Source organism: Lagopus muta, chromosome 7 (assembly GCF_023343835.1).
Source record: "Lagopus muta isolate bLagMut1 chromosome 7, bLagMut1 primary, whole genome shotgun sequence".
NCBI classification, from domain to species: domain Eukaryota; kingdom Metazoa; phylum Chordata; class Aves; order Galliformes; family Phasianidae; genus Lagopus; species Lagopus muta.
This window is the reverse complement of record NC_064439.1, coordinates 28,193,817-28,219,988: the sequence shown is the minus strand read 5'-3', so window position 1 is coordinate 28,219,988 and position 26,172 is coordinate 28,193,817. Positions and strand designations below refer to the sequence as shown.

Sequence of the window (26,172 nt, the reverse complement as noted above, 5' to 3'; positions counted from 1 at the left end):
TTCCCCACAGCACAGGCTGTGCAGAAAGAGGATCCATTTTATGAAAGCGGACATGAGAGCCACGTGAAACAGTTATTACAAAGGAATGACTACACAGACTTCATACTTCAGGTTGGGAAAAAAAAAAGCCCACAATGGTGTGGGATGATACATGTCTTTCAAGCCATGACTGCCCATCAAGGGTGAACAGGGAATAATTTTTTCCATAAACTCTCAAAAGAGGAACTAGGATGCGGGAGAAAAAAAAAATTGCAGCCATAAAGTGACAGGTTTAAAAACAAATAAAAGGGAATTTTTTGCCTCTTTTTTTTTTTTTTTCCTCCATGCAACTATAAAAGGATGCTGCCGATGCAGTTTACATACATTCAAAAAAAAAAAAAACAAACCCAAAAACACAACAACCCACAACACCACTGCAGGCTATCAAGTACAAAGGCAAAAACAAAGATACCACCCTGTGTTTAGAAGGTCCTTAGCTACGACCCTGCAGGATGGAAGCTAGGAGAATAAGCTGTGGGAATACTTCTTTGACTTGTTCTTGTATTTTTCCCTAGATAAAATGCAGTGGGCCAGAGCAAGTTTCTGATCATCTGGCACAGAGAGAGGGTATATGATCTCTGAGCCAGCAGGAGAGCAAGAGAGGACAATCATCAGAATTCAAGCAAGCCAAGGCACAAGTGATAGTTACTGGACAGAATGGAAGAAAGCTTGAAACCAGTGAAACGAGTTCAGCATCTCCTTTTTCTCTTTCACACCCTACAGCCATTTCACAGCATACTCTCTAAAGAGCAGAACAGCTTCTTCTGCCCTACCTTGATTCCCCCAAAATTCCTGTATATCAAAACAGAATGTTACTAATACTCAACCAAAGAAATCCTTGCTATTTTCTTGCACTAATCTCACCCCTCACAGTTGCAGAAAGCACCAGATGCTTAGGATCACCTATGCATTCATCACAATAACCATCACACACACCTCTCAAGAGCAGAAATGCACACATCAGAAGCAGCAAAGTGGAGGGGGAAAACATGTCACCATTTGTGCCTGCTTCACAAACCAAAAGCATCAGACATATAAATAACCTGATGAGAGAATACAGAATTTCCTATATATGATACATGCTTGAAACCTAAACAACAGGGCATTGCACTGAGGATAACATTTGCTTCCCTCTCTGTAATTCTCAACATGAAATTATTATATTATTTACACAATACCTACAACTTCTGTGTTATGTAAAAAACTGACAGAGTATCTAAAAACAAATACATTACACAGTAAAAAACAAGTGTTCAGAGCTTACAATTTCAGGTTCCAGTTCCCTGCCCTGACACAGACTTCCTGTACTGCCGTGGAACAGTCATTTGATGTCCACACACTTCAAATAAAATGTGCATAAAATGGAGGCAGCAGTACTTCATTTCCTCAGCAGGATATTGCAAGAATAAACAGAAGATTGTGAAATATCTGCTTACCACTGGACTGGAAGTCACAGAGAAACCTTTAATAGGTAAGAGAAAGAAACATTCTAAGTTACTCAGGTTGCTCTGGAAATAACGCCTCCTATTTATTTCCATGGAAACTACAAAAGATACAAAAAGCAAAATAGGACTGATAGAGCAAATTCTCAGCTACAAAACACTCTTCTTCCACACAGCACCACCATTGGCTGTGCATTTTCAGATGTGATGAACAAATGCCTGAATGCCACATTCCTAGAAATTGGCATCCAGTGGAGGTGACCCACTGTTTCATGGTATTGCACCGCCCACCGCCTCACTGTGCTCACACCCATTCTTTTGTCTCTATAAATGTTCAACAAGTGCCCACGAGTGTCAAAAGCTGCAACTGTGTTCACATGGAGGAATTCAATTCCACACCTTTGCTTCATACACGCTTCCACACCTGACGCCATTTTGTCAGACCATCCCTCTGCTGCCATCTGTCACACAGCAATACAATGTGATGGAATACTGGCAGGAAGGTTCAATCTACTGCCACACTATCATACTATTTACCTCTGACGTTGTAGGCCAACACAGCAAAATAGGAGGCATTATTTTCAGAGCAGCCCTCATATTATGTCTTTTCCTCTTACAGAAAGAGCACTTCCAGCCTCAGCCACCCAATGAGCTCCAGGGAAGAAAAACTTTTGCCTGTTCACCCTGTGAACGAAGTTGCTACAACTGTAAGAACATTATAGCACCAGGAGAACATATTCCTATACGTCATTAATGGTATATGAAAGGAAGCCAGCACGCTCTTATTTTTATTAGTAGATTATCAGAGCACAACAATATCACAAGATTTGTTCACAGAAGGTTAAATCAACACCCTACAGCAAACCGACAAAAGACTACTTAAACCCCAAATTCAGCCCTCACGGTGAGCCGGTGACAGCCATCTGTCTACACAGCACAGGAAGATCTTTCTGGACCAGAGTATAAAAAGCACTTCTGCGCCACGGGCATTTCCTTCGGGGTGTTTTTGGTCTCCCACAAAAAGCCAAAGGAACCCGTAAAACCCGGAGCACCGGTGTAAGCACGCAGCCCCCGCTCAGTGACACGTGTTGATTCAACGCCGCTCGCTGACAGCGCCGTCCCCGTCTTCCCTCGATTTTTAAAGCACGCGGAGCTCAGCCGCTTTGTTAAATCACACTGCGCGGAACAGCCGCGAAGATACGGCAGAGCAGAGAGCGTGCTCGGCTCCGGGTCAGGAACCGGTCAGCACCGCTTCTGATACGCACTGAGGCACACAGGCAAACGCGAAATACAGAACAAGAGCAGTATGTCAGAGATAGTCCACAAATAAACACGTAATAAGCGGCCGGGAGATAACCCGCAAGCGCCGGTCAGGTGGGTGACGAGGACGCACGCCTCCGAAAACCACTGCCGGGAAGATGAGGTCCCTCAGAAGAGCAGGGCGAGGAGCGGGGCAGGGCCGCCCGCAGCCCCACGGGACGCCGCGCCCCGGCCGAGGAGCGGAAAGTCGGAGCCGAAACAAAGCGCGCCGCTGCTCGGGGCTGGGATTTCAGAAAGGCGCTAACAAAAGGCGCGGCGCGGAGCGCTCCCGACGCTCCATTTCCCTTCGAGATTCACGCGAGCCCGCGTCCTTTCCGCGCCCTCGCCGCTCCGGCAGCGGGGCGAGGGGCCGCTCCCGCGTGGGGCGTCCGCACGAGGCCGCGGGACGAGGCCACGAGGCCGCCCGGGCGCGCTTCCCCACACCTGCCACGGCGGCCGCGCCGTCCCCGCGCCTCCCCTCCGCCCCCCGCCCAGTACCGCGCCCGGCCGCGGGGCGAAGCGCTGCCCGCGGGCCCCCCGCACCTGTCGGGTGGGTGCGCGCTCCGGGAGGGCAGGCGCGGCGGCGGCACTGGCAGCGTCAGACAATGGAGGAGTGAAGGACGGACACATTGACACACGGCGCCGCTGCGGCCGCCCCCTCCGCCCGGCCGTGCCACTGTTGGCTGCTCGCGGGGGGACGGGGCAGAGGGAGCGGGGAGGAAACCCGAAGGAAAGGGCGAAATGCAGAGGAGAGCCGGCCGTTCGGCTTTTATAGCGGGAGCAGAGAGGGACGCTGTCTGTTCTCTCGGCCGCGCCGAGTCGGGACGCGGGCAAGGCGGGAAAGCGGGAGCGGCTCCCCCCGCACGGCGGTACGCGTAGTGCGGCCCGGGGCCGGAACCCGGCGGGCGGGCGGCGGCGGCCGAGCCGGGGTTTGAGGTGCGGCCGGGCCGTGCCGAGCTCGCCTGGCTGGGCGGCGCCGCCCCGAGCCTGCCCTGAGGGCTGGGGGACCGCCATGGCTCCCCCGCGGAAAGGCGAGTTGAGCCCGGAGGAGAAGGATTTGCTGGGAGTGATCGCTAAAGGTGAGCCCGGCCCGCGCGCCACCCCGCGCTGCTGCGGGCCTCGGCGGCGCTGTGCGGCTGTTCCCCGCCGGCGGGCGAAGGGCGGGCCGCGTCTCCCTGTGCCCGCCTGCGCGGAGTGGGCTCGGGCCGGGCCCGGCTGTGTGGGGAACTTCGCGTGGTGTGTATGTTGGCGTGACTCGTGCCCATTGGCCTGGCTGATGCGTGCTGAGAAAGCGTCCTTTAAAGATCTGCTTGTCTCTAGCCTCTGGCCTGTCACGCTGGCATACGGGATGTCTCTACAGGCAGAGCCTACTAAGATTAACAGAACTTGCGCTTGGCCGGGGTGTCCTGCAGCTCTTATCACTGACGTAGTTTTATTTTGTGCTTCACACGTGAGTTGCTGTTTCCCCACATCACACTGCCCACATTCTTATTGCTGGGAGGGTTTTTCTCATGTTGGATTTCATGGGCCTGCACAGATAATTTACAGCCCCGTTTGAACATTTGTACTCAGAACGCTATTCTGGAAGTTGTGAGAGCTGTTAGCTGGAGGTAAACTGAAGACACCCGTGTTACATGCACTTGTGTGTGTAGTTCTGAGCCAGTCTTGTTAACGTATGCCTCTATGTCAGAGACAAACTGAAGTTCATCACTGACTGTCCTAATGTGGTTCAGGATCAACTGATTGACTCACCAATCAATAACCAATTTGAAACCTTAAGTCTTGCAAACGCTCTATCTTACCACATGCTTATAATTAAGGTCATAGAGGAGTTCAGCTTGGAAAGGACATCAGGAGTCTCCTGTCCAATCTCCTGCTAAAAACTGTCCAGCTGTGAGTCTGCCATAGGTTGCTCAGGGCTGTATGTGATCAGGCCTTGAAAACCTTGAAGGATGGAGACTGCACCACCTGTCTGAACAACCTCTTCCTCCTGGGCTTAGAGTTAAATGTTTTTCCTTATAGAATCATACAGTTGTTTGAGTTAGATGGAACCCTTAAAGGTTATCCAGTCCAACTTTCTTGCAATGAACAGAGACACCTACAGCTGTGTAAAATCATAGAATCCTTAGAGTTGAAAGGGACCCTTAAAGGTCTAGACCCTTATGTCTAGAAGGAACCTCTCTTTCTTTCAAATTCTGCCTATTGTCTCTTGTCCTCCTATCACACAGCATTAGGAATGGCTCAACTCCAACTTCCAGAGCTAGCCAACCCTGGAACTCTGACATTTGCCAAAGTTTAGTGCCCTGTTTGGAAATCCTCAGGTGATTTTTCATACAGAGCTCTAAATTTGTAAATGTAATTTTACTTTGTATTATCTGCCCAAAAGTATGCTTTGACAGTCATTTATTGAGGATTTGCTCTAACAAACACCTGTCCTGTTGCTGAAATATTCTTCTTAAAACCACGTCAGGCCCTAAGAAGCTTCTTGTACGTTAAGGAAAAATTGTTTGGGGGAGCAGGCTAGTTGGCAGTGCCCTCACCTTCAGGCATTGTATTTTGCTGGATTGTCATTGAGGTGTCCCAGATTACTGGCTCTTTTCCCTCAAATAATTAATTTTCAGCTAGGAGTAAAACTGAGATTGCAAAAACTGCTGAAAAGTTGCTGAATGATCACCTTCTTGTGATGTAGTGAAGTTAAACGTGAAGCCCTTCGTTAAATGAGAGATATCGGGCTTATTTTTATTAAGCAGGCCACTGTTAAAATAGTTCTACTTTGCTGATCAGAATTGTCTGTCAGTTGGCAATAAATTAAATTTCCCAGTTTGAGACTCAGCGTTCCTTAATTTCTATTTGCTTGAATGGCTGATGCATATTGAAGAGACATTGCAGGACTCTTCAGCAATGTCAGCGGGCTTTGACTGAAGTTCTTACATCTTTAGTTGAAAAGGTTTTTGTAGTAAAGTTTGATTTGTAAAAAATCAAGCAAGGTACAGCCCATTCTTTTTCCTTGTACAGATTTTTCAGACTTCAATCTACGTATGGATTTGTTTTTGTTTCCTTTTTTGAAATGTCAGTGATCAAGTTACATGGTCCTTGTACTCACTTCCTGCCTTTATTCTGTGTTACTGTAAGCAAATTTCATCTACATTAATGGACTTGTGAGGTGGGAAGTTGCAAACCCTGCATTTAAGCACTAAGGGAGATTGAACTTTAAAACATATTTCATTCAGACCAAAAAAGTGAAATGTGATAATTTCCTTCTTTTAGATGTAAGGCCTCCAGAAATACAGAATGTGTTAAAATACTCAGTATCATTTTATTCAGTTGTTCTGATGCAGTTTATGAAGAGATACGTCCTGTTCTTGTGTGTGTGTGTAGATCAGTTACTTCAGAAAAATGAATGCTTACTCATAGTGCACTCTTTCAGACTACTCTTTTAAATTGAGACCTTGGCCTTTAAACTTCTAGAACATAATACTGTTCATTCCTATGCCTCTTCACCAGGTGTGATGGATTTATTGATGCTTAGTTACAAAGGTTTTTATTGTAATCCCAATTATTCCCTAACATTCCCAAATGGGACTGTTCTTTTTCCCCTAATTCTTGATTTCTTATTCTCATCCCCTTTTCTCTCTTTCTCTTTTTAATTAAAGGGAATGTTGAAGAGGCTGGAAGGCTGCTGGGCAGCAAGAATGTCCATGTCAATTGCTTGGATGAGGTATGACACAACTGTGCAAGCGTTGTACTGGCTTTAGCAATTGCAAGACTAGGTCCAAAGGCCTGTCTGGTGTTAAATAACTTTGCAATGCAGACTCTTGGAAGTTAGAATTCCTCTGAAGTTTCCAGCCTGCAGCTGAATAATGAACCTTTGAAGAGCTCTAAGCTTTTTCTAAAGGAAGTTTAATGTTACTTTGTGTAGTGCATGCTGTGTATTTTCTCTAAAGTTACTACGTGAGCTTTGGTGTCTATAAGGTAAGTTGAACAACACTGCAGCAAGATAAATGGAGGCATGCCTGGCTTCTTGTCACCCCCTGCCTAACTGTGCAACCCATCTGTTTGTGCAACAGCAGGCAGTGTGAATAAAGAGTTGCTGTCCTTATTTTTTACCCATCTCTCGTTTGCACCTCATCTTTGCAGAACCATAAACAGAAAAAGTAAGCAGCTAGGTCAGAAGTGAAAAACGCTGTCTTTTGCAGAGACAGAGGTGATAGTTTGTATAAAAGACATAATTCTAAAGTGTGACACAAAGATGGGAGGAAATTCTTGAAGAAAAGTCTCTTGTGGCAGATTCTTGTCTATTTCCTCTTTGTTCTTTTTACAGGGTTGTTCTAAAGCATACAACATGACTGAAAAATGTAACATGAAAGCAGAAATGTAATTGTCCTGTATGCATGTTGGATCCCTGAGTAGTTTATTAAATTTAAACGTCCAATGGCTTGTGTCTGTTCTTGATTAGGTACTTCATATCATTTTGTGCTTTTCCTGACCTTACCACTTCATAAGATCACCAGTGAGTTTAGGCTAGAAAAGACCTCAGAGCTTAATCTCATTGTCTCTTGCCTTCCCACCACCATAAGTGAAGACTCAGGCTGCTTTTAGGTCCCCATAAAGCCATCTGCTCTCCAGCTGACCTAACCCAATTCTTTCAGCCTCTCTTCACAAATGCTCCAGCCCCCAACCTGGGAGCTCCTACCATGTCTAGGTGGTAACTCTGCTGCACTCGCTGCAGTTGTCCCTGCCTTTGTTGTAGTGCAGGGCCTGAAACTACAAAAAGTATTCAGGATGGGGCTTCATGAGTGCTGAGGGAAATGATCTCTTCATTACAATGATTACCAGTATCATATATTGGTTATGTTCCTGGGATGCTATTAGCATTTTCTGTACTAGTGACAGATCCATTTTCTGATTGTTTTTAAATACAGTTTACAAATAAAATTTTAAATGTTTATGAATTTCAAAAGCTTCTGACAAACTAATCATGCTCAGATTTACAGTAAATTTTAGGAATCCAAGATAAATATGTTTGTAAATGTGTTTTTAATTTATGAATTTACACAGCATTTATTTTTGTGCAGTAGCTGAAGTAGTGCACCCATGATGCATTATTAGTGCAACATGTAGGATTACTGCTGAGAGGATATGGTTTATTAATAGGCACCACAGCTGAGTTATGCCTCAGGATATTGTTAAAGAAGAAACAGTATGTGCCTGGGGTATATTTAAACAGCTCAAGCCATGGACTTCCTTCAGTCTCCTTCCTCCCTGCCTCCCCAGCAGTGATAAATGTAATGATGCATGTTCAGATTTATTTAGGATTTTCAATCCAGCAGTTGTCTCATGTCAGCTTTACATTTTTTTCTGTTACAAATTGTTTTGCCTGTAATGTGTTATTCTAGTAACTGTACATAAATAGTGTACGAAATACCAACTGAACATTAGCTTTGTTATCCAAGGTTGCCACAACTGGAGACTGCTCTGAATGCATCGGTCTTGTTTGCTTCCTCCACTGCCCTCGCTGTTATCCTGAACTTCACATTATTACTGTATTACTGCTGTTATTTTTTATTCAATTTTATTAATTTAATAAGTGAGGAATTGGAGCCTTGACAATCAAATGCTTAGATACTGAAAGGAAAGCATAATTTAGTTGGGAGCTAGGAATTCATTTCCTTCCTCACAGTTCTTTTTTACATGAGAGAGTCCACAGAATGAGCAATTTTCTGTTTGCATTTACAGCAAACATGCAAACACAATTTATTAATTTCATGCTCATAACTCACTCTTTGATTTAAAAAATATATATTAATACATAAGACAGTGTCCTGTTAACTTCTGGTTTGAATGTTTCTAGCTTTGTATTCCAACTGCTTAGGTCTACTTTCTTTTAGATTAAAATTACTGGCAGTCACCAGTCTTTATGCATCTTTAGACAAGGGCCAAATCAGATTTCAGTGCCTTTAGTCTGATTTCAGTACGTTTAGTACACTGACTTTCAAAGTGTCATACCTAAAGTTATGCATCCTCCAGTAATTGAGCTCTCCCTGTTTTCAGAGGGGTTTGACCTGAAAAGGCTTCACGCTTTTTCCTTGTTGAAATAATGTTAAGGTTGTTCAGAATCGTAATACAGAGTATGCCAGTGACGTTGGCAGCATTACTTTTTTTTTCTAGCTTGATAATACTGCTGTTCTTCCTACAATGTAACACGTGTCTTTTACAAACACTCTGCATCTCTGTGCTAGCTACAGAACTGAATGATTTATTGGAATTGCAAAGGCAGCTTGCCTGCTAGTGTATTCTCTCCTATTAGTTATCTTCAGTGCAGGGTTTTGCAGTCACTCTGTCTTGCTACTCCAGTATGAATTTCCATATTAGCAGAAAAATTTTCAAATACATGGTCAGGAGAAAAAGTTGTGTCTTCTGATCTTTTTATGTAGTACTTCAAAATCCACAAACTGAACAAAATTCAATATGTATTAAGCATTCTGTGATTTTAATGTAGGACTTTGACTAGCATAGAATTTAATTTCTCATTACTACTGTTAAACAGTCAGAAATGTAATGTGTTACACATGTGAAAACAACAACTCAGCAGGATGGCTGAGGAGGAGGAGGAAGAGTGTAACTATGAGAGGTATCTGTACTCAGTGAACAGTATTTCATGTTAGAATTAGTTTGTACTTAGCTGTAGATAGAATGATTCATTCATACATCTATTGACTGCTTTCCAGATTCAGCTTGTAGCATATTTAAGTGGATAAGGATGATCTTACTCAAAAGCTTTAAGGCTGGAAATTCTAAAGGCTTTCACTGAATGAAAGTTCCAGTCATATACTTGCCAAAACCAGGACACAGGACAAGCAGCTTTTTGTACTACTTCTGTTAAGTCAGAGGCATTTTTACAATTTAATTCAAGTACCTAGCGCTGAACTGGGTGTCGCCAAACTGGCCTCTACAAAGTTTCTGTTTGTAATGTATTATGCACAGTAAGATAGAATGCTTTTCTTTCTATTACAGGACCACAAATGAAACCTAACAAAACCAGTCACAGATTTGTTTCATGAATGCCTCTCGCTTCTCTAATAGCAGTTTGTATTGCAGCGTGTGAAAATATTTCAGATTACTAAAATAAAGTGCTGCAAGAATTGTTTTTAATGTTTTCATTTAGAGCAGGGAGTAATGAAATTATACTGAAAATTGTTGTCATAATTTTAACTTGCTTGATTTCTCTCACCTCTAGGATTTATTTTTTATTTTTTATTTTTTTGGAAATGCTAATTAAAAATCTAACTTTAGGTTTTGTTCTACAGAAATAAAAATACATTAAGGCTCAAACTGACTATTTCAGAACATCACATCACCCTGCATTGATGGAGCTGTGGTAATGGTGTATATGAGTGTAGCTGTGCACGTTACCCTGACCTGCAAGAACAGGGAAGAAAACGTCAGTTTGATTTCTTTATGGGACAGACCAAATCACACGTCCGTGTGTTCAGTGCTGGAGAATGTTTTTAGGCAGTTACTGTGTCTTGGCTGATAACTTACATCCTGACTTGGCATTAAGTGAAAATAAACTGCACATTGGAAAAAAAAAGTTTATCAAAGTTGAAGAACGTGAATGTAATTCAGTTTTCTCAGAAAGAGCTCAAGAAGATGCTCCCTGCTCTTTGAGAGTAATCTGTATTAACCATTCTTCCCTGTTTGGAAAATTTCCCCTAGGACTTGCCTACCTTTGCATTGGTAATTACATGATAACTCATGGCCTTCCCTGCTCAACCTAATCATTTTTGCTCTGGTGTGGTTTATCAAAAGGCAAGAATTGAGGCTGTGTGGTTGTTAAGGTCTAGTCAGAGCTAGGCACAGCTTTATAAAAGGCATTTAGGGCTCTGGCTGATGTAGGACTGCAAACACGGTGCCACCAGAAAGATAAGTGGGAGTCAGGACAGTACAGTTACCAACAACATGACTAACCAAGGCGTGTTTTAGAAACCACAAATCTTTCTAATGGCAAAAACAATAAGACCCTATTCCTAATTTTACTTATCATTTAATGCAGGGGGAAAAGTAACAGCTTAGGGGCGTGACAGATTTTCTAAAACAGGCTTCTACTGCTATGACAAGCACTAGTTGTCTATGATGCTCATGTCTTACAAAGAAGACTAATGTTTAATTTGTGGGAAATGGTTTTCATTTTTTTAAGACTTGTCTGTTTTCACACATATAACAGTATCATCAGAAAACAGTGACACTATGGAAAATGGAAAAAATGCTGCATGTTAGTAAGCCCATTTCTTCATCGACATGGTGTGACCCTTTTTGTTCTTACTCCCTAAAGATACACGTGCTTTGGCAGGAACTGTCAGTATGTGTGAGCAAGTGAAAATTATCAATGGCATGAGAAACAAGAGATACAACTAATTCTTTTTGCGTGCTTCTTCCTTCCTCTCTTTAGCATGGCATGACTCCTCTAATGCACGCAGCCTACAAAGGGAAAGTAGACATGTGCAGGTTGCTCTTGCGACATGGAGCTGATGTTAACTGCAATGAACACGAACATGGATACACTGCCTTGATGTTTGCTGGGCTTTCAGGTAACGAAATTTATCTCACTGAATTTTGAGACATTGGTGTATACAGTTTGACTTAATTGCTGTTTTTTTCATACAAAATTTTTCTCTGTTCAGCTTTTTGAGGCCTATGGCACATCTGTACTTAGTTCTGTTCGGTCACATGTCTAAATTCACTCTGTAACCATTTTAGTGTACAGTAGGATACATTGTTTAATTATATTCTATTATACTGGAAAGGATACTGCACCATACTGCCTTCCTTAGGACTTTGTGTCAGTAGCTTCTAGTGATACATGAAGCTTATCCAATCAATCCAATATTTTTTCAGACGTTGTCTCTCTTCTACATTATTTTTGCAGCTATGTTGTGAGATCATGCAAATTTATTTGTTTTAAAAATGTGGTTTTTTTACTTTTTTTTTTCTTTCTATTTCTCATCCTTTTTTTTTCTTTTTTCTTCTTTTTTAATTTATTTTTTTCTTTTTTTTTTTTTTCACGAGAGAGCTTATAGTAATGTATATCTTCTCCCAGTTCAGGTGGAGCTTTGCAATGTTCCTCTTGCCTTTCTCGTGTTCCTGATGCAAAGAGCAATAATTTTCTCAAGTGAGGAAAAGGCATTACGTAAAGACAATGTTTATTCCAGAATAAGAGTTAGAATTGGAAATGCTATATTACTTTAAGTATCTTTTCTAATAGGCCACTTACTTCCCTAGAACCTCCTGTTTTGGAAGATGTAACATTTGTTATCAGGTAGAGTTTAAACTCTGCTTTCTTTCATTGTAAATTCAGAAGAAAAGAAAAAAAAGGCTTTGATGCCTTAAGTGGCTCACAAAGCTGCTCAAACTTTGGTAAAAAGATTTCAGCATTTTGTGGCATTGAGCAATATCCAAAGTGCAGCAAGTAAATAGGAGCAAACTGTCAGAGGCTGTTAAATGCCTGCAGCTTTATTGAAATTGCAGGATTTTTACCATTTTCTCCCAGCTGTGATTTTAATCTGCCATCCTGGGTTTTAATGCTTCTTAATGTTGACTTTAAGATCTGTTACCTGTGAGTGCAAAAGGTACATGAGCACTATTGACACAAAGCCTTTCTTTTAAAACCAGAAATATTAATTTTTGTCTACCAGCCCCTTCTTTTTTTATATTCAAATTTTCTTTTCAGTTAGCATGTGCACAGCAACTGTTAAAGCAAAAATAACTTTGAAAAGAGAACCAGCACAAGTGGTGACAAGTGTCCTAAATAGCATCTAAGGGCACCAATTATGTCATATAATCTTCCCATCAAATTTTAGCTTCATTTTATTTGGTATTTAGCCCAGTCTGAACACCCAGTTCCTGCTGAGGAGAAAGGAACAATCTGTTCCCTTCTCTAAGCTCCTGCTACATAACAGTACTGAGTTTTTTATTCTTAGAATAGCAAACGTTTAGCTGAACTGTCAAACGAGATTAGTAGAATTTGCTTCTGTACTGCCATCCAGGGGGACCAATTGTTAGTGGAATTGTATGTGTGTGACTTCCATAAGCTCTACAGGGAGCTGAATGTATATTACAGAGGGCAGAGTTTTACCCTGCGTGAATTTAGTTTCTACTTTGATGTAACCCTGTGGGACTTTAAAGAGGGCGGCAGCAATGTGCATTTCTCTTAGTTAATTCTTAATGTACTTAAAATTATTATTATTCCTCACTGTTACACATATTAGGTCTTAGTAAAAGTTTGATTTTGCTCTGACATGAAGAAATACAAGTTCTGCTTTGTCCTGCCTAATTCTCCATATCCTCCCCCCCAAATACAGGAAACAAAGAAATCACCTGGATGATGTTAGAGGCTGGAGCTGAGACTGATGTTGTCAATTCCGTGGGAAGGACAGCAGCTCAGATGGCTGCTTTTGTGGGTAAGCTCAAAGTGTGGCATCATTTCCTAAATCCTTAAAGTAAAATGTCAGATTTTGGTGCTTTTTATTGGAGAAATATTGTTTAATGACCTGTTTTGAACTAACACCGTTGTTCATCATTTTCTTTTTCACATCTCATCCCCTTACCAGAGTCAGTTTGTGTTTTATAAATACCCAAGTGACGGTATCTATAAGAACAAATGCTGCTGTTCTCCAAGTGTGCAAATGTATGCAATGTCATCACTTTTCAAACAGTAAGAGGAAACTGGTCACATTTATGGTTAGTCACCTCCTGCTCTTTTCCCTCTGCATGTGTGAGGGAGAAATCTCAGGACCTGTTCTGAGATAGGTTGGCACTGATTGATCAAAACTTGGTTGCAATAAAGAAAGCGTTGTCACTGCAGCGTGCTAAGTGATCCTGGGCAAAACATACAGCCAGGCTTCTTTCTGTTGTTGTGGCTCATTTTTCTTTTCTTTTTTTCTAAACTCCTTTTCAGTTCTTTACCAACGTTGGCACAGTGCCGGAGATTCCTGGCTTAATATTCCCAAATATAACCCAAATGTAGTACTTCTTATCTATTTCCAGCAAAGGTGTGTGATAAAATATAACCTGAAAAAGCAGTGTCTTTTTCAAAAATCAACTATTGCTTTCCAGATGACCTCCCCAGCAACTAAAAATGAACATCTATTTTCATTTGAACCCAGCCTTCTCATGTTCTTTAAACATCTGAGAACTCTCTCAGAAGTCCGTTAGTTGTTCCAGAAGAAGCTTACCTTGACATTTCCGTTTACATCCTGTAACAGTGAGTTATTGGGGTTTAAATTTAGATCATATCTGCTTTTATTCCTTTTTGGAGAAAAAGATTGCCAGTACTCGCAGCAAATCCTTAACTATGTACTTAATGTGCTGTAGAAGTCCACTTCTATGCTTGGAATTTGGAGAATGGATATTGTTTTTGAATGTGTTGTTGAACTGGTTAATGGGTAATGATGACTCCAACATAATTTTTGAGAAGTCTTTAAAAACTCATTGCATCACCTCTGTAAGTATTTCCACACATACTGAGGTAGGCTGAGCATTGGAGTCCATTCTCTTTTACTCTCCGTCCAGTCAACTTTAAGTCATCTGTCTTTGTGTGGGAAGTGAGGATGTTCCCCCATCATTTGTTTGACACTGTGCTCTGTTACCTTAGGACATCTCGTCTCAAACACTTAAGGATTTTAAATGCTGGAATTTGGTTGGTTGTCTTCTGCTGCTGATAAAGGGAGTTAGTGCCAAGATAAATCAGTCAGTTTAAAGAATGTGGCCCTGAAGTACAGAAACTAAATGCTATTTTCTTTCAGCCTAGTAATCCATCATTTTGTCAGATGCAGAAAACAAGAAGAGGATGTAACTTTTCTCATCCTATTTCATCACAGTCCTTTTTTTCTAGGACATTTTCCACATGTTCTGTTCTTCTGGTTAATACACTGCTCTCTGTTTGAAATGTATCAGAAGTCACAATACAATTTTTTCAGACTACAAAGTGGACAAAGCTCTTGAGAAATTTTAACACCTGTGAGATGCTATTAGGATAGTTGTACCTCAGAGTCAAAATACTGACTTTTCTTATGGCTCGATTCTGAATACAGTGAATGACTTTGATAAACACTTATTTTAATTCTGGCTTAACAGGGAGAAAAAGGGATGGAATTCTAAAATGAAATGTCATTAAATTGTTTCCTACCAGAAGCCAAAAAGTCACACACCTTACAGAAGAAAAACAAGAGTTGCTTCTTACCAGTGCAAATCATGTGATGCTTAGCTTCCTTGTGTGTAAAGCTCACCTGTGTTGCTTATATTAGCTTGTGTCTCAGGTCTTGTTTTTCTCTCATTTATGTTATGGTTACATGATTATTTTTTTTCCTTATGTACTTTTAGGTCAGCATGACTGTGTGACCATCATCAACAACTTCTTTCCACGTGAAAGGCTGGACTACTATACTAAACCACAAGGCTTGGATAAAGAACCAAAACTGCCAGTAAAGTTAGCTGGGCCGCTCCATAAAATTATTACTACCACAAATATGCATCCTGTTAAGGTAGAGTGATATGTAAATTGAACGTGTTTGTTGGCGTGGGAACTGGTTTCATTTTTATGCCAAAAGGCACTCAGTTCTTCCGTGAGTCCAGTTAAGATGAAAAGCATTATCCTGTAACTCAGATACTTCTGAGAATGACGTAGGATCAGGCCTAACGTCTAGACATGATTCAAAAGTGAAGCAATTTCAGTGTTCGTATAGGTCAGAATTCCAAAATAATGCAATTAATCAGAGAGATTATTTCTAACATAGAAAAGCATAAATTGTGTGCTTTTCTGGATTTATTTTTTCCTAGCCTTACTTGAAATGGAAACAAGACAATTCCCTACCTTGACAAGTTGTCAGTGTTCTCTCCATGCTTGTCCCAGCATGCAGCTTTCTACCTTAATCACTGTTTCACCATAGTAACAGCTGTTGCTGTTTCTGGCAGTATGTGCAAGAAGTGTTTATTTTTATTTCCAAGTATATTTGCTGCTAAATTTTTTTTTTTTTTTTTTAGGATTTTTCCTCCTGTGTAGTTCAGAGAAATTAACACACCTAATTTCAAAGACAAGCTCCTTGGGCTTGCTGTCCAAAGTTGGGAATTTGTCAGTGGTTGCCAACCAAGTATCTGCAGCATGTACGAACTGGCAGCTAATTTAGTGGGTGTATGGGCTCTTTTGAAAATGGTTAGCTCAGTGTGTTATCAGTCCACCTAAAGCATTCCAAGTATATGTGAGGCTGGTGTTTTCTTTGAAGCCACTTAAATTATGCAGATCCAGTTTATTCAGGTTTTCAAAAAGGAAATAGATTTTAGGACAGTGTGTTGTAGTTTCTCTAAATGTTTCTTCTAAAATGCTTTTAATTCTCCAGGTACCTCTATTTCTTAGATATATATTTTAATACCAGTCTTAATTTTGAGCGTTTCATGCATAGGAACTACAAATACTAAATAATGACACTCACAAAAGAAGGGGAAGACAGCATAAGACTGCAGTACAGAAATAGTAAAAACTCCACTGAAGTTTAGCTACAAAGATTTATCTAACAAGTTTAAAAATACTAGCTCTGAATTGGATTACATTTTTTCTCATAGATTGTGTTGCTGGTAAAAGAGAACCCTCTATTGGCCGAAGTAGAAGCACTGCAGAAATGTTACAGGGTTTTGGATCTAATTTGTGAGAAGTGCATGAAGCAGAAAGATATGAATGAAGTACTTGCTATGAAAATGCACTACATCAGTTGCATCTTCCAGAAATGTGTCACGTTCTTAAAAGAGCGAGAGGATAAACTAGATGGATTTATCAAAAGGTACGTATTTCTGCAGAAAGGTCTATGTATGAACTAACTTTACAGATAGCAGAAAAAGGCCACTGGAATAATCGTAGTAGTTGGACTGTCTCTAGTAAAAGCTCTGCCAAGTAGATTTTGAAATAATCCCAATAGCAGTCACTTCAGGGTTGCACTGACTCTCTTTTTTCCAGTGGTGTTGTCCTCTCCTGGGGTATGAAGGAAACAATCCTTGGGTTTCAGCTCTGTGCTAAAACTGGTTAGAACTTGGCAATCCCACAAACACTGTGAGGTAACAGAGAATTCCATGGTGGAAAAAAAGAGGGAGTGATAGACTTGGAAAAAAGTATTTCTGAGTCCAGTATGGATCATCTGGGAACACTTCTTTTGCCGTCTTGCTCTCTAGCACTGAGACAGTGAGATTTCTCTTCAAAACACTTAAGCAAGTGAGAGCTGCAAAATCCCACTGGCTTTAGATGAGACTTGGGCTCTTAAATCATGTAGGCTGAACCTCAGAATGCAGTCAGAGTTACAAAACTAGCTGCCTGATCTTAAAGTAAGTGGCCTGACCTGTAGAAAGGTCATATCAGAGCCCAGTGGATCTTTAGGTGATACTGAAAATAAATCATAAATCAGTTTTCATATACTTAAATCAAGTTGTTCATCACTGAACCGCAGGAGCCAACCAAATAAGTATAGAAGCATCAGGACGATAGCTTGTTACTAAATGTAAATAAAGCAGAATTTTTATTTTAAAGTATTGCTGTCTATTCTTTACTGTTTACTTTCACAATGTTCATTTTTAAATACAGCAAAGAGCTTGGTTACTTGTCCACCTATAGCTGGTTCTCTTTCACTGGTAATGGAATCTGTAAGCAGGCTTTTCAGAGCGTACTTTTAGCTAAATGTGGGATAGGACAGAGTGAGGAGGGCAGAGTACTGGATGCTGTGTGTTTGTCCTTGTCCCTGAGCAGTTACTGTGTGATTTCTTATTCTACTTTGAATTTTTTAAAAAATTTAGTCTCTTGAAAGGGAGAGATAAAGATGGTTTCCCTGTATATCAAGAGAAGCTAATTCGAGAAAGTATCCGAAAATTTCCTTACTGTGAAGCTACATTGCTCCAGCAGCTCGTGAGGAGTATTGCTCCTGTTGAACTGGTAAGTTTTTTCTATCAAGATAATATTTTCTAACAATTTGCATAGTAAATTCAGCTTAAAATAAGCTTTCTTACTTTCTCTCAGGTTCTTCAGTGTCTTATATTAAGCAAAGGCTTTGGATGTCCCTGAACTTTCTGATAAGCTGGAATTTTATTTTACGTGTTGCAGGAAAATTCTCTAATACCGAATGCTTAAATGCCTGAGCTGAGTCATTTCCTAATTTAATACATTGATTATTTATAGTGTATATGGAGAAAGTGGTAATACATGGTAGTAGAAGAACATTCTGTGAAGCTCCCTTTATCAGAGGGAGAGACAAGAGAATGCCATCTACTGTACAGTGTGTATCTGAATTAGGAGATCCTAATTACAAGTAAAATAGCTAACTTCAGCTTTTCATCTTTGCCAACTCACTCTTCAGTAGCTTTCATTAGTTTATAATTGTATAACCAAGATGTTATAATCACAATACAATTGTGTATAATCAATAGATATCAAGATGTTATAATTGCAATATAATCAAAAGAGTAAGGCAAAGCAAACAAGGATCACAAAAGAGAATAAGTAGAAGAGCTTACCCTTGGGTTGAGCTCACTAGAAGATACCAAAGAGGAGGATCTCCAGAAGAGATCCTTCCCCTCTGGTAGCCAGCTCTTAAATAGGTCCAGGAGGGCTGGAGCCTGGCTCCACCCCTTCCGGCAGCACAGCTGAATTGCCTTCACCTGTGCTCCTCTGGCTGACTCATGGCTCGCCTCAGGTGATCAATCAGAGGTTCAGGCCCTGACTCAGCAGTTCCCATACAATAATAAATCTTACACAAGAAGTTTTGTTCCATTTTTTTTTTTAACATATGTTCTCTCTGGTCTCTGAGAGCAAGATATTGTATGTCCTAACACTTGGAAAAACGCAGAGTTTTGTCTCATACTTGGATTATGCTGAGTGAGTTAAAAATAGCCTCCATCTTAAGTGGCTCCAGTGAATGAAAATGTCCTGAGGCTTAATGCAATCCCTCCTGTTTGTCTAAGCCAGAAAAATAAACACAGTGTGAAAACAGACTTTCATGATGCATTAAGAGTTGCTTTAGAGTAAACGCTTTCCTTCCTGTTTCTTCTTAGAAGAGCTTGCAGTCTTTTCTGCTTTCTTCCTTTAGTTAAACTGTATTTCTGTCCATTATGCTAGAAAGGAGATGCAATAAAGATTGAATTTCCTGGAACCCTTGACCTTCAGCACATACAATTACTTGGATTCAGTCTGGGCATCTCAGAGTTGCTGCAGTCATTATAGCCCTGCATGTTTCTGCTGGTCTAACTGTTTAAGGATTTATTTAGAGACAAGGCAACCTGACATTTTCTTCCTTTGTTGTTTACATCAAAATAATCCGTAGTTTATGTTTACCAGTAAAATATAGTAAATCTTATTGCTTGTGTTGTATGGGAAGGATACTGTAAATAATATCTAAATAATAATAGGCAAATAATTGTCTTGAAAATTCCAAGTTCTGACCATTTGGTCTGTATTCTGAGTACTCTGAGTACAACAGTGTATCAGTGCTAAATAAAAAACCTTTTTTTTTTTTAACTGTGTGCCAACACAGAGTCTAATTTGCAAAAACCTGCTGCGTAGGATCTACAAGTTGGTGACTTTGAAAAGACCACTGAGTTCTTGAATGGGATTGAATATTCATTAATAGCATTAATTATAGCATTAAGAACAGGTCATTAATTCACTCAACAGACACATTACAGTGACATTCAAATACAACAACAAAAGGCTGTGGGATATTCCCATAGCAGAATGGCACAAAGAACAGACAGCACAACAGTGAGAGTTGAAAGTGAGAGGTGAAATAAATGTGCATGTTTCAGGTGTTATTTCAGATGAAAATGAGGGAAGTAAAGCTATCGGTAATATGTTTGCTAACCTCAGAAGGTACAAAGCTTCTGAGCTTTATTTCCATGTTTTAATGTGACTAAATGCTTAATTTCGAGATCCAGGCTTATAACTTACGCAATTATTTTCAGGACTTGACAGAGCATTAAAAGTAGAGCCTGTTCTCTTCACTGAATGGAAATCTACTGCCTAAATGCAGTGACATGAGTGGGGAATATTTACACTTTAAATTATCTAGTTTGTCTGTCCAGGAAAATAACAGGTTTTGAATATACAGACTTAGACAGGCACTTTGCATTGTATTATATTTGTTGCATTTAAATTTCTGTCTGTTGTACCTGAAAGCAGCAGTTAGTGTATCATTTAGCTGTTACTTGGGACTATCCATTAAATGAATCACCGCTTACATCTTAGGTAGTGCTGCTGTTAGTCCTGCAATAATGACACATTCTTCCAAAATCATTTTCTTAAATGTCAGTATTTGTTCAGTTAAGGAAGGGGTAAATTCTTTAGAAAGGACTTTGCAGCTAATCCCACAGTATGCAGTTATTAAAAATCGCCAGTATCTTCGCCTTCAGATTTTAGTTTCATTGCTCTGTGCTCGTGGTTTTGATTCAGAACAAAGCTACAGACTGTGGAGACATTCTGTGCAGCCACTGATTCTTCAAAATGTAAGCACGTGTTCACAAGCTGAGTGCTAGTTACCTTCAAATAAGACTCATTTTATAAATAAAAAAATGAAATGTTTTTCTTCCTTTCTACAGGAGCTAAGCTCTAAGTTCACTTTGTATACAAAATGTATATAAATGTGTACTTGCAAAGCTGTGCATGTTACTTGAAGTTGTATGTTGTAGTTTCATATTGTGCTCTACAGCACCTTGAGTGAGAGCACAGCTGGCTACATGGAAGCTTGAATTGCTCTTTGTTGTTTTTCTCTTGTTGTTCCTCTTTGCGATAGTGCTGCTTTTTTACCTGAAACATACTGTACAATTGTGGTATTTCCTGTGTTTTACAAAATTATTCTCTTTACCCCTTCTTGTCTTTCAGGGTTCTGACCCTACAGCTTTTTCTGTACTTACACAAGCTATCACTGGCCAAGTGGGTTTTGTGGATGCTGAATTCTGTACCACATGTGGGGAAAAGGGAGCAGACAAAAGATGTTCAGTGTGTAAGATGGTAAGGAGCCATAAATTGTTTAATGGATCACAAACATTATTGGCATTGAGATGATGAGGATTTTGAATGTTTGACTACTTACTGTGTAGATTTATGAGGAATTTCACACATGGCTACGCTGAAAATGTGCATGTCACCTACTTCTAGGAGAGATGGCTGCAGTTCACAAGTGGGAGTACTTGCATTTCCAAGTGTGTATGTTTAAGGATGAAGAAAGAATAAAATTTCTGTATGTTCAGAGTTAAGCAAAACAAACTGTTCTTCTATAGTTTTATATAGGTTGGAATCCCTGTATGACTTGACAAATGGCTTACAAATATCATTAAGTAGTATACATAGAGATTTAACTTGTTGCACTAAAAATTTAGGAGTAGTGTACATTTTTCTAGTACATCATGACAAATTGATGGCTGTGGTAACTTTCAGGTGATGTACTGTGACCAGAACTGCCAGAAAATACACTGGTTTACCCACAAAAAAGTCTGCAAGACCTTGAAGGAAATTCATGAGAAACAAGAACTAGAAGCTGCCAAAGAGAAAAGGAAACAAGAAAAAAAGCAAAAGAAAGGTTAGAATTTTTAGTTTCCTTGCTGACACTAACGTAGCACGAACTGTATCAAAAGGAACAACAGTAACAAGCCTTAAAATCTGTAACAGTTGAAATATTTTTGTTGCCACATAACAACATACTTGCATTTGCTGGAATTCTACTCTTTCATTTTGGAGGTGCTGAATTACACTGCACTGTTTCAAAATCCAAATTTTTAATCAAAGTAATGTGTAAGTTTCACGTTAATCAGTTTTGTTGGAGATATTAGGACAAACTGGATAATATGACAGCAGATTTTTCCTTCTAGTTGTGAAGGCTAATGGAAAGATTAATTCTCCCTTAATAGTTTCTTCTTCAGAATCACAGTATAAAGTTAACTGCGTTGTGTACTTTGAAGGATGGGTGTTAAGGAAGTCTGCGCTAAGGAGGTTGTTAGCTCCATAGCCAATTGGGACCATGGTAGGTTTTGGCAGGGCTGTGGCTGGTTATGATAGTGTTTACAGCTGGCTACCAGTCATAAGAGAAAATAAGAAACCAAAATTAATAATTTCTGAAGGTTTATTTGGCTTTTAACAAGGCCTCTTTCCTTCCAGAATTGCTACAAACCAACCCTACTTAGCAGAATCAGAGCAAAAAGTCATTTAACACTTTTTTTTTTCTAAAAAAAGTTATTTGAGAAATGAAGTTGCAATTGCTGATTCTTTTCTGTATAGTCAGGTTAGAAAATGTGGGATGACTCATTTAAGCTAAAGTTCATTGTGGTCAACTGTTAATTAGCAAAGAATTTCTTCAGTATGTTATAAGTACTTCTTACGTAATCACATAAATAGCTTTTTTTTTTTTCCTTACAGAACACCTGTATTCTACATTTAAGTAGCCTGCAGCCATTCTTTGAAAGGCTAACCATACTGTCAGTAAAGCATATTTGAATTGGAAGTTGAAATAGAGTCCTACTCTGCTCCTTTATGTATTAAAAGGAACTGTGGTGAAATTGTGGAGAAATTAATGAGAGCTTTGTGTAGGGTTAGTTTCAAGATAATCTTATGGAAGCTTAAGCAGAACTCTTACGTCTTCGGACTTTTTTGTTGAAGCTTGCTGAAGCTAATCACTTCTGTAATTGATGCAATCACTTCTGTAACTGATGCAATCACTTCTGTAACTGATGCAGTTTCTTAGTGTTTATTATTCTTCCAGAGGAAAAAATGGTTTACTTGCCAATGAGTTCCATGTTTAGTGGTGATGAGTTTTCTCTTTTGTCTAGATGAAGCACAACCAGAAGAGGCTGGTTCTACAAGCGAAGAACAGTCAACTCCCGGCCCAGATGCTACCAAAGAAGCAGATCCAAATCCATGGATCCAGACTGCCCAGACAGAAGAAACTGAACTTACCAAAGAGTCAGAAGCACGAGTCCCACGTCCTGACAGCCCGCTGCAAAGTGAGACTGGCTTAGCTGACATTGCTCTTCAAAAAATTCAGGATTCTGAGGAATAGGAAAGCTGGGAAGGGACTGAGTGTTCTGGTAAAATCCCTCTACCCCAGCAGTCATAAAGAAATTTTTATGCTGACCACGTATGAGTTCTTTACAGCATGGCTTTTGCAAGGCTTCCTGTAAATGACAGCATAGCTTTGTTCATCTTGAGATGAAATACTGGCTAGTTTGTCTTCGGGTTCTGTTGTAGATTGTAAAAATAGATATTTATTATCTAATGAAAACTAGAGTGACATAGATCCAGCTATATGTATACCAGCTGTAAGCATAGTAAAATCTATGAGCATCTGGTCAAACTGCCACTTAAGTTTGGGAGTATTCATGGTTTCAGAACCTGAAAATTATTTTAAATATAATTTTTAAGACTTTTTTTTTTTTTCCCAAGAGTACACAGAACTACAGCTAAAAGTATTGGGAAGCCAGAACCCCTTTATGAAGCTTTATTTAAAGGAATTCAGTAGCAGTTAAGCTTCTGAAGATACTCATCTGAATTCTCAAATTTTCATGAAATTACTGTAAATACTTTGACTATAAGTGCACAACAGTAGTGTGTGGTGGCAATTTTATTAAGTGATACAGCTGTTTTGTAAGTCTCAGACTGACTGTGAAATGTGTGTGTTTCAAGAGATTGATTTCATTATTTATTTGCTCAAATATATTCCAAGCTTATTAAAGTTTGATGAAGGGAACACCAGTAGGATTTTAACTATTGTGAATGTTACAAATAATGGTTTCTAAATCTCTGCTTTCTGGTAAAGATGCCTTAGAGCACACTGGGATGTATATGAATGATTTCATAAACATATGACATGTTTAATATTTTACATGCTGAACCTGATCACAATGAAATGGGACCATTTATAAACTACAATTGGTAAATTGTATCAATGCCATTTATGCTATTGATGTTTCACATTGGCTTTCGACTAAATACTATATTGTAAAAACCAGCATCCCTTAAATGTTATGTTTTCACTCAGTTTTACATTTTCTCATGAAAGAAGGGAATGTCATGACCTGAAATACTACTTGCTGCATAAAGATGGTAGAATTTTATATTCTCCAGTTGTTGGATGAACAATGTGTTTGGAATACAGCAATATCCTTCAACATAGAGGAATAAATAAGCCACCTTCCACATAGAGGAAAAATGCTATTAATTTTTTACTATTTAATATATTGAACATTTTTGTTTATTATTCTTAAAATTTTAAGAGGATGTATAAATGCAGGGAATGTACCTTTGGTATGATCAAGAGTGTTTTCATTTCAAGGATTAGAAGAATAAAATGTGAATAATAAAGGGAAAGTTTTCAAAGACGAGAGCAGAGTGGCAATTCTGTTTACTGCATCTTTAATGCCTACCAGGACATATTGTGATGTTCCCACTTGAGATCTACGGGCTTCCTGTAGCTCAAGTGTTCAAGTAGAAGGCAGAAAGCAAGAGAGGTGTCTGGAACATAGATATGGAATCATGATACTTGGAGCTGGGAATCAGAAGTGCTGCTGGTTCCTAATTCTTATCATAGTAGGGTCTGACTGGGATATATTTCTCTTCAGTGCTTTTCTGACAATGCCATTTTTGGGGGACAAACAATTCAGGTTCCCAGAAGTGTCATAAAATCCACCACACAAATTCTGATTTCATTCCACTAGCCAACACCTTTTCTTGGTGAGAAAAGCCTAAGCAACAAGATAAAGTTTGAAAATTGGAAGTAATTGTGAAGCACAGGCTACCACCCAGTGGAGATTGTGCTTGCATTTGTCCTCATTCTAACTTCAAAAGGCTTCAGAACCATGAACAGAGGATGCCATGCTTCTTTTTGCAGTGAATCTCAGAAGAGAGCAAGTGCAATCTAAATGAGGGTCTCAGTGCTTCGCTTCAGCTTTCCTCAGCTGAGGTTGTTACATCGTAGACTACCTCTGCGAGAACAGTCAGCTGTAAAAGCACAAAAAAGTTAGGTAAACTAGGGATTGCATACACTTAGTGAATCCTAATGGGTCTTAATTTAGACAGGACTGCGTTAAGAAAAAATGTTAGCCAGAGTTTCATTTAATCTGGCTTGTCTTGAAACCTACCAAGGTGTTGATCTCCCTCTTAAAACCATGCTGATGAGAATGACTTCAGGGCATTTACAAGATGCGTAAATATAAGCAAGAAAACTAGGAAAGCTGAAATAAAAAAAAAAAAAAAAAAAAAAAAAGGAGGAATCTAACTTTGAAAAGGTGAAAGGAATTACAAGGTTTAGCAGAGATGAAGTCACATATCTGGGATGGAACAATCTTAAGCAGCAGTACAGGCTGGGATCTGTCTGGGTCTGATGAAACAGACCCAGGAGTCTTGGTGGGCAGCAAGTTGACCCTGAGCCAGAGGAATGCCCTGGCAGCACTGATGGTAAAGACAGGAATATAATCAGCAGATCAAAGATGTAATTATCTCATTTGGCTTGGCACTTGTTCGGCCATGCCTGGAATACAGCATCCAGCCTTGGTCAACCTGATTCAAAAAAAAAAAAAATAAAATCAAAAGAGGTTCCAGCCGAGGTGCCACCATGATGATCAGAGAGTTGGAGGAAGTGAGCTCATTAGCTCACAGAAAAGCTCAGATCTAATCACAAAACTTACAGTACCTAGAGGTTGCTATAGAGCAGATGAGCTATCTTCACAGAGATGCATAGTGACAGGACAAGAGCCAACAGGCCCCAGTTGTTGCAGGCAAAATTCCACCTGGATATAAGAAAATTGCTCTGGAGTGCAATTAAACAGTAAAGGAGGTTGCCAAGAAGTGGTGGTCTCTCCCTCACTGGAAATATTTGACTTGCCTTGACAGGGTGCTGGATAACCTTATCTTAGGCTTTCAACAGTAGTTGGGCTAGATAAACTCCAGGAATCCCTGCCAGCCTAGACCATTTCATGACTCAGTGCTAACAGGAGAAAAAAGAAAGAACTCAGAAGACAAGCCCCAGGCTGCTGAAGGACTTTGATATAACAAATAGCACTGACTGAAACTAAGCCTTTGGCAGAATAGAAAGTTGTGAAGAAATGTATTACTTTCCATTTACGTACAGATCTGCTACCTCTTTTAGCGGTAACTGGCTTTGGAAGCCAAAAGTGTCAGGTGCAGTGCCACAGTGCTGTCAGCAGTCCTGGCACAGTGCATTCTGTATGGCACATCTTGTCTCCCCATAAAGCACCAGTAAGCAGAGACACGTCATGGAGAGTGTAGGCAGCCTCAGACAGGAACCACACTGCAGCACCCTTACTTGTCTGTGCTTCTGTGGGTAGTGAGACACAGTGCAGTAGTGTCATAAAACTAAGAGAT

General features: G+C 40.0%; 2 protein-coding genes across 2 annotated transcripts in view; one reads left to right on the top strand and one right to left on the bottom strand.

The window, feature by feature from the left end:
• Window positions 1-3,516, bottom strand: part of BZW2 (basic leucine zipper and W2 domains 2) — a 51,861-nt gene extending 48,345 nt beyond the window's left edge. The window contains exon 1 of the mRNA XM_048951694.1: window positions 3,324-3,516. The gene's annotated coding sequence lies outside the window, so the exon portion shown is untranslated. The remainder of the gene's footprint in view (window positions 1-3,323) is intronic.
• Window positions 3,517-3,675: 159 nt separating this feature from the next.
• ANKMY2 (ankyrin repeat and MYND domain containing 2) lies at window positions 3,676-24,173 on the top strand. The gene is made up of 10 exons (XM_048951692.1): window positions 3,676-3,859; window positions 6,434-6,498; window positions 11,230-11,368; window positions 13,139-13,237; window positions 15,159-15,319; window positions 16,395-16,609; window positions 17,610-17,745; window positions 20,683-20,811; window positions 21,238-21,379; window positions 22,623-24,173. Exons 1-10 carry the CDS (start codon window positions 3,793-3,795, stop codon window positions 22,850-22,852), a joined length of 1,383 nt encoding a protein of 460 aa, XP_048807649.1. The 5' UTR covers window positions 3,676-3,792; the 3' UTR covers window positions 22,853-24,173.
• Window positions 24,174-26,172: the final 1,999 nt, after the last annotated feature.